Raw genomic sequence first — 9,351 nt, 5'->3', positions numbered from 1 at the left:
GTCACTTTGAGTAATTCACATCGGCTAATAATCATAGGTCTTTTCATTTTAAATGTGCACCATAAAAAAAAAAAAAAAAAAGGACCTCCCTGGTGGTCCAGTGGTTAAGACACTGCTCTTCCAATACAGGGGGCATGAGTTCGATCCCTGTTAGGGGAAGTTCTCCATGCTGTGCGGCACGGCCAAAAAAAAAATTGAAAATAAAAATAAAATGTGCACCATGGTGTTTTGCTTGTATGTTATTTGTCTATTATGATTATTTTTCCACACCATTCCACAACTAAGGGGCCTGGCGTCTTACTAGCTGTGTGACCTCACTTTCATTCCTTATGGGTGTAAAAACAGCCAAATGAGGTAATAGTTGTTATTTTGTTATCCGAACTCATATTGCTCCATTTAGGCAAACGTTATCTCCCTCTCGCCCTGGACTGCTCACCTTTTCCCACTATTTCATAGCTATGGGTTCCATCCAGTGGTGAATTTTTCATCAAACTTAACTGCAGGCCCTTTCCAAGGCCTTGTACTTGATTTTACATTCATGAATTCATATCCTTTCTATTAGAGAAACCTGCAAATTGTCTAAGCTTCAAGCCCACAAAACCTGTGTTTGCCTCTGCTCCTAATAAGGCCACCCCCATGAACTTCCCAGACAAGGCTTTTTACCTAGTTTCAAATGTTCTCCTGTCCTGCTGGTCATTAATCATGCAACTCCCTTTAGCTCTAATTACTTTTGTACTGGTTCTGTGGGATACTTCACAGTGTATTTTGTGCACAAGAGACTCAAACTAAAGATGGTAAATAATAATAGCTAACTCTTAATCCTTACAAGAACCTTATGAGAAAATTAAGGCCCAGAGAGGTGAATTTATTTGCTGAAGATCACACAGCTAGAAAGTGGAAATGCTGGGATTTATACCTTTGCAATCCAATTCCAGAGCCTGTGCTCTGAACCATTATGCTTTCTCTCACATGATGATGTCCTAGTTGAGAAGATTTGGGAAACAGACATTCATATACTGTTGGTGGATGTATACACTGGTATGACCTTTTCAGAGCAACCTGGTTAAAAATATTTAAAAGATGCATTCTCTTTGACTCACAATTCCACTTCTAGAAACTTTGCCTAAATAAACATTCATAAATGTGCGTAGATATTTGGCTATAACAATGTTTACCATATCGTTGTTTTGTTTTTGTTTTTTCAAAATTTTATTTATTTATGGCTGTGTTGGGTCTTCGTTTCTGTGCGAGGGCTTTCTCTAGTTGCGGCAAGCGGGGGCCACTTCTCATCGCGGTGCGCGGGCCTCTCACTATCGCGGCCTCTCTTGTTGCGGAGCACAGGCTCCAGACGCGCAGGCTCAGTAGTTGTGGCTCACGGGCCTAGTTGCTCCGCGGCATGTGGGATCTTCCCAGACCAGGGCTCAAACCCGTGTCCCCTGCATTGGCAGGCAGATTCTCAACCACTGCGCCACCAGGGAAGCCCCCATATCGTTGTTTTAATAGAGGAAAAAGAAACTAGCAATATAAATTTGGTTTAGTCAATTTAATTGTGATGCATTAATGCAACAGAAGAGATGTAGCCATTAAAAATAATATAGCAGAAGAATATGATGAGGAAATTTTCATGACATTGAAAGCAGGTAGAGAACAGTTTGTATAACTTAAGTATATATATATATATATATATATATATATATATATATATATATATACATATATATATATATACATTAAAAAAAAAAAAGACTAGTAGAAAGCTACCCTAAACTGTTGTCTCTTAGGCTTTGGGGTATCATGAGTAGTTTTTAATAAATTTTTAAATTTAATTTTATTTATTTTTGGTTATGTTGGGTCTTTGTTGCTGCATGCAGGCTTTCTCTAGTTGTGGCGAGTGGGGGCTACACTTCGTTGCGGTGCGCGGGCTTCTCATTGTGGTGGCTTGTTGTGGAGCACGGGCTCTAAGCGCACGGGCTTCAGTAGTTGTGGCACGCGGGCTCAGTAGTTGTGGCTCACGGGCTCTAGAGCACAGGTTCAGTAGTTGTGGCGCACAGGCTTAGCTGCTCTGCGGCATGTGGGATCCTCCCGGACCAGGGCTCGAACCAGTGTCCCCTGCATTGGCAGGCGGATTCTCAACCACTGCGCCACCAGGGAAATCCCATGAGGAGTTTTAATTTTCTTCTTTGTGCAGAATTTCTATCACCAAAAAACACATGGCTTTTATAATTAAACAGGGTTGGTTTTTTTAAACTGTGGTAATACACAAAGATAAAATTTACCATTTTAAAATGCATAGTTACCTAAGTACATTCACATTGTTGTGCAACCTTTAACCCTATCTCCTTTTTCATCACCCAAACTGAAATTCTGTACCTATTAAACAACTCCTCATTCCTCCCTCTCCACCACAGCCCCTTGGACATCATTATTCCACTTTCTGTAGCTATTATTTGACTATTCTAAGTACCTTAGATAAGTGGAATCATACAGTATTTGTCCTTTTGTGTCTGGCTTATTTCACTTTGCATGTCTTCCAGGTTCACCCATATATGCAGAATGTATTGGCATTTTATTCCTTTTTAAAGCTGAATAATATTCTATTGTATGTATATACCACATTTTGTTTATCCATTCATCCATCGATGGACATTTAGGTTGCTTTCACCTTTTGGCTGTTGTGAATATGCTATGAGCATGGGCGTACAAACATCTGTATGAGCCTCTGCTTTCAATTCTTTGGGTATATACCCAGAAATGGAATTGCTGGATCACATGGTAATTTTAATTTCTTGAGGAACCTTAACCAGTGTTTTAAGATTCAATTTTTTAATTCTTTCATTCATTTCATCTCAGAGAACATATCCTTTCACTCTTTTGTGAGGGACCCAGGGTCTGAGCACAAATTGAGCCCTAGCACTAAAGTTAGTGCTCAGGTTGGTCAGCAAGAGACGGTGACCACCTGAATAGCACAGCCCCAGATCAACGAGACAGACAGAACTTTATGGCCAGAAATCTTCTTTACTGTCAGGACAAATTAGTTCTTTTCATAAGGGGAAGCCTGAAAACCAGTATTCTGTAGGCCTGGAATTTTATTATTAAAAATATAGGACTTGAAGAGTCCCCTTGTAAAAAAAATAGTGTTATTGGCTGACAACCTAGCCAGAATTTGGGAAGCAGGGGAGATGGAACTGAACTGTGTGAAGGAAGGAGATTAAGCAGGGGCAGAGATGAAAGGGGAATGGGAAAGGTCCCAAAGACACTCATTCTGCTTTACTGTTTGTTCTATCAGCCTGGTGGTCTGAAGCATGCCAGAGCTGGGTGTTCATGTGTTCCCTTGCTTTGTCTCTTTCTCAGTAGGACTTATGAATGAATGGGGGCGGGGGGAGGGGACACTGAGCTGCATAGACCTAGAGGTTTATTTTTCAAAGGATGACCAAGAAATCCATTTTGCCACCAATCAGTAAATACATGCAACTTCCCAAAGCTCAATTTACAAAGAAGGAAATTTAATAAATAGCTGAAGATACCCCTGATTGAACCCACAGGTTCTGTGAGTAGACTCATGGAATTTTAAGAGGTGGTTGCCTAGTAACCAATATAAGCAGCTTTGGAACGTAAAACTAAGGAAGGTTTAAGATGGAAGAAGCTTGCTTCCCTTTGAAGACTGTGTGTGGGAAGCCACTTTGAAGGTAGTTTCAAAACACTGCTGCTTCATCAGTATGTGAAAGGAGCTTATTAGCATCAGATGAATGATGAGAGGCAGACAGAAGTAGTTGAAAATATTTTGGATTAAGTGTCAAAGTGTCAGTGTGTTGCTTCAGGTACTAAGCAGTACTGTGATCTTAGTCACATGTCTGCTCTCCAGACCTTGGTTTTGAAACCTAATATAAAAGAGTTGTAACAGATTATCTTTATGGCAGCATTTCCAGAGTAATCTCATGAGACAGTAGTATATCTGTATGAGTGCATGGCAAAGAATGGGAATTAGAAAGTAGAGGGGAGGGAATTCCCTGGCAGTCCAGTGGTTAGGACTTTCACTGCTGTGGCCCAGGTTCAGTCCCTGGTAGGGGAACTAAAATCCCCCAAGCCACTTGGCATGCCAAAAAAAAAAGGAAAGAAAGAAAAAAGAAAAAGAAAGTAGAGGGGAAAAAAAATGAAGGGAACTTTCTGTTAAGAAAGAGGCAGCAGGGACCCCCCTGGTGGCACAGTGGTTAAGAATCCACCTGCCAATGCAGGGCACACGGGTTCGAGCCCTGGTCTGAGAGGATCCCACATGCCGCAGAGCAACTAAGCCCCCGCGCCACAACTACTGAGCCTGCGCTCTAGAGCCCGTGAGCCGCAACTACTGAGCCTGTGCGCCACAACTACTGAAGCCCACGTGCCACAACTACTGAAGACTGCACACCTAGAGCTTGTGCTCCGCAACAAGAGAAGCCACCGCAATGAGAAGCCCGCGCACTGCAACGAAGAGTAGCCCCCGCTCGCCGCAACTAGAGAAAGCCCACGTGCAGCAACGAAGACCCAACACAGCCAAAAAATAAATAAATTAATTAATTTTTAAAATACTTTACTTAAAAAAAAAAAAAAAAAGAGGCAGCAGAGAGAGAGTATTTGAAATAAGCCAGGTTAAGAGGCTGTGTTCCCTGATCCCACTCTCCCCACTAACCAAACTTCCTTCACAAATCCCACAGATACGTTTTGGAGCTATGGTTTCTCTAAATTTAATGTGTATAAAAACCTCTGAGAGTTTGTTAAAATGCAGATCTCTAGGCTTCACTTGCAGCCTACTGAATCAATATTCTGGAGTGTGGGACACAGGAATCTGCATTTTAACAAAATCCTCAGGTGATCTTGATGCAGAAGGTCCTTTAACTGTATCTAACAAGCACTGTCACAGAAGCTGACTGTCCCCTCTTGGGCCCTTCCTCAGAACTTCAGAATCTGTGGGTGTAGATCAGAGTGTATTACTTGTCTAAAACTCTCAGAAGATGGGACTTCCCTGGTGGTCCAGTGGATAAGACTCCACACTCCCAATGCAGGGGGCCCGGGTTCCATCCCTGGTCAGGGAACTAGATCCCGCATGCCGCAACTAATAAGTCCACGTGCCGCAACTAAAATCCCGAGTGCTGCAACTAAGAAGATCCCACATGCTGTGACGAAGACCCTGCGTGACACAACTAAGACCTGGTGCAGCCAAAATAAATTAAATAAATAAATAAATAAATTTTTTTTTTAAAAAAAAACCTCTCAGAAGATACTGTGCTAAGGTTTATAGCCTTTTCTTCTGTGGCAGTTTCCACTGCTTTAGTAACAGAAGGAAAAAAGCAAGATATTACTCCTTTCAGCATGCATTATTTAGCCCACTTCAACTATTTCTGCAGAATAAAGGCAACAGACCAGGGGGTGAGGGTAGGGGACTGGGAAGGTGAACAGAAGAGTGGAACTAAATTTGGAACCTCTGAGATAGCACCCATTTTGAGTCTGGATTTTTATATCAGGTTTAACTGGACACATGTGGCATAAACCTTCCAGCCCCACTCCTGCCTGTCTAGCCAAGTTCCTAGAAGTGCAAGAGATAATCTGGTGGTTGCTACTTACCAGATTACAGGGCCTGATCTGCAGTTATGCCAGGTTTGAATAACTGTAGGATGTAATTTATTCAATTTCTCATGCTGTCAGTGCACAAAAGCACCTGGAACCTGCCACTCTGCTTTTGGTTCTTAAGGGCTATTTGTTGGGAGGGGACCCTGCCTCAATGTTAGTCCAAGTAACATTTAGGTTTGGATAATATGGAGCTTCCAAACTCTGTTTGTAGGTCTTTTCTTCCCTCTCTTAATTGCCTAGGGCCCCAGTATTCCTAAACTTTTCCCTAAGTGCCCAGTGCATCTACCTGTGGGGCCCCAGAGAGTTGCCTTCTAAGGACAATACTCCAGGCTCTAAATCAATAACAATTCCTCACAGTTATGTAATACTTTGCAGCTTGCAGAGAACTTTCATACATGTTCCCTAATTTTGAGCTTCATATCAACACTAAATTAGAACAGGTATCAGACTCTATTTTCAGATTGGCAAACTAAGGCAAACAAGGGATATTAAATCATTTAAACATGGCTGGGAAGTGCAGAACCTGGCCTGACACTTGTCTTCTGACTCTAAGTCCATCCAGGACAGACCTCTTTTGACCAAACCTTAGAACATTTTGTCCTGTCCCAATTCCTTTACAAAAACATATCTATCATGTGTTTCATCCTTTTTCAACAAGCCAGTATCTTAGATGATGATTATTCCTTGAGAATTTATAATAACTGATAATGATAACATGGTATTCTTTCTGTGATGATAGCATTGTAACCAAAGATTCTGTATGTCACAGGCTAAAGGGCATATATCTGGGGACATCCCAAATCATTCCATATAGGTAGTCATCTTAGGGTGAAACCAGTCCTCATTCTGTTTTTCAAGTGTTTAGGCTCAAAATGCCCCCTGACTTAGGAGCAAGATACTGACACACTGATATGTTAAGAATAAGATGTTCTATTAGGCAATACACAAGGCAGGAGAACACTAATATTGTGTTCATTTCGCAGTTCATTTTCAACCAGTGAAAGTAGACACTGTTTAAAGAAAAACAGCACCTTGTGACCAACCTCTAGCCTTGCCCTAATTTTTTTAGTCTGACTTTTACTGGTAGCCATGTTGCCTTCGTGATTGTGAAGAGATGGAACAACTAAATTTAATCTTATGTGCAAAAATTCCTGGAGGGACATCACATTAATCATGTGTGACTTAATGTGAGTTAGGTCATTAATTCTGGCCTAGTGACATCTAGGTAAAAGCTGACCCTTACCAAAAAGACACACCAAGAGGACAGATTTAATACACAGCAGACAATGGAATAAATCAAGCCCTAAAAAGAGAAGGTACAGTGCTGGGTGTTGTGAAAGAGAGAAGAGTCAGATCCAGGCTAAGGGGTACCCTGTGCACAGGGCAGGAAAGGCAGGAGTTGGCACTAAGCACAACAGAATAATGGTCTCACCTTCATGCTTGGGGCAGAGGTGGGGGGGCAGTGTCACCTGCCCCTGGGAATGGCAAGGCCAACAAAATGAGTGGTAGGGAGCCAAAGCCAGTGTGGCACAGAAGTTAAGTGCTCTGGGGTGGAATCTAGCAGCTGACTTTGAAGCCTGACTCTGCTACTTATGGCCTATGTGATCTGAAGTAATTTACCTACCTCTCTGAGCCTCAGCTTCTTCCCACAGGCAATAAAGACCATAATATCATCCCAGTGTAAAGCCCTTAGCAAAGTACTCATAATTGTCAATTATCATTATTAGGCCAAGGAAGTGCTTCAGAAGGAAAAATTTTTTAAAAGCACTAACTCTAGGCATTTGTTCTCTACAGTGTTTTCCATGCTCGCTAAAACCTGGAAACAACTTGCCTGATAATTAAGAGCTAAGGTGATTTACCTATTTGATAAAATATTCTGTAGCTGTAAAACATTTTAACAATGAAGACTGTGTAACAATATAGAAAAGTACTGGGTGACTCTGAAGGACAACAGACTGGAGACGTGGTCCTTACGGTGCAGTTAAGGAGCCAAATATTTAACGATGTGAGGTGTCACAGGGTTAAAAGTTAAAATAAAACTGGAATGGACTAGGAGTGATTTGTAAATCTGTGTATGACACGGAGGCCTGGATAGGTCAAGAAAGAGTTACGGAGTAGGGAGGAATTGAGCTGGGCCTGGAAGAATGGACAGAATTTGTGTCAAGTATGGAAGAAAGGCTTCACATGGCACAGAAGGAAGATCTACTTGTGGAGGGAAGAACACTCAGAGAAGAGCTAGGAGAGTCGAGAGGAGAGGTTACATGTCAGGACAAGGTCATAAACTGGGGCCGTACTCAGGGAGAACCCTGAATGCCAGGCTGAGTTGTCTGAACTTTACGCTGTAAGTTCTTTGAACAGGGAGAAAGCAACTTGTGGGGAAAAACTGGAAACCTGGGATACTGCTGAAAAGCAGTAATCCCTCATAAGGAGATGAGGGTCTGAACTTTGGGACAAATGTGAGAACTGGAAGCAAAGGTCTGAACAAGGACCATTTCAAATGTTGCAGCATTTCTTTCTTTTGTCTTTCTAATGCCCATGGCTTCCCCCCTCCCCTACCTGTTCTCCAAGTTCTTTTCTTACTGACTGCTACGGGCTACCAATTTCTACTGACCTAGAGCTCTCACCAGTTCTTCCCATCCCCTTAACAGGTGCCTGGTCATGCCTCCAGGTCCTCCACTGGACCAGACAGTGTGGAAGGAAGCATTTGCTGGGAAATAATGACTAAGACCGAGAAGGGAAAGACCTTTCCCTCCCAGCATTTCCGTCAGTCACTCTCCCCACGGCTGGGATGGGGCACGATTTTCTCCTACTTAAAACCAAGAAACAAGGAGGAGTGCGCCTCCGTTTCCAGTGTGCCTCCAGTCTTCCACTCCAGCCCGCAGCACTGTGCAAACCTCAAGAACCTATATTTGAAACAGGCAGCTGCAAACCTCACCTTTTCTCAGGAGGTGGTGCAGCAGCGAGGGCTGGCCAGCATTCCTTACAGCCAATACAGCTTTGACCATCTCTACGATGCAGACAGCATCATCCAGCCTCCCCAAGTCAGGAAGCCCCGACCTGAGAAGCCCATCAGCTTCAAGTTCTTGGATTTTTCAGGTCCCTCAACAAGGGTCACCTCCCAGGCTATGAAGACGGAAAGCTCTGCCAATCTTAAGAAGCTGAAGAAATCAAAGCCAGCAAGCGCAGTCCAGGAAGCATCTGGTCCTCTCAATCTTCATCCAAGCAGGGAGCTGGACGTGCTGGATCTGTCACTTTCTCCAGATGTGAACCTGGAGGAGAGGGAAACCTGGCTTCCACCTCCTGAGAAGGAGGCCAGAGCATGGCAGGCTGTCGTGCTGGAAAAGCTTAACAAGCGCGCTGCCCGACGGATCCAGAACAAGCGTCCTCTGAGGCCTGGGGTGCCCCCCGTAAGTGGCAGAGCTTCTTGCACCAGCAGTACGACTGGAGCCACATCCGGGATGAGCTCACTTCCTCCAGCGACCTGGAGCTCTTAAAACAGCTGGAGGAAGAAGAGACAGCAGAATTTGAGGATCGAAGGGTCGTGCTGCCCACCCAGGAGGAAAAGAAGCCAGAGCTGCTGCTTCCTGTCTATTATAGGTAGACTGGCTGGGGCCTCGGGCGCGCCTTTGAGAATCCCTGGCTCCCCTTCGAGGACTCCTGGGTGGCCTCACACTCCTTACTTCAGAACACACTGTCACATTAACCTCTTGTGTTTTCCACCACCAACCTAAGATTTCCACAAAGTAAGGT

General features: G+C 43.5%; 1 protein-coding gene across 1 annotated transcript in view; it reads left to right on the top strand.

Annotated features, from left to right (window-relative positions):
- The window catches only part of HEATR4 (HEAT repeat containing 4), a 50,000-nt gene that overhangs the window by 6,723 nt on the left and 33,926 nt on the right, over positions 1-9,351 (top strand). Inside the window, 2 exon segments of the mRNA XM_007184427.3 lie at positions 8,250-9,000; positions 9,003-9,198. Coding sequence (XP_007184489.2) covers positions 8,250-9,000; positions 9,003-9,198 — 947 coding nt within the window.

This window comes from Balaenoptera acutorostrata, chromosome 3 (genome assembly GCF_949987535.1).
Source record: "Balaenoptera acutorostrata chromosome 3, mBalAcu1.1, whole genome shotgun sequence".
In the NCBI taxonomy this organism is placed as follows: domain Eukaryota; kingdom Metazoa; phylum Chordata; class Mammalia; order Artiodactyla; family Balaenopteridae; genus Balaenoptera; species Balaenoptera acutorostrata.
Note: the sequence above shows the minus strand (reverse complement) of the source record. Positions and strands in the feature narration are given on the sequence as shown.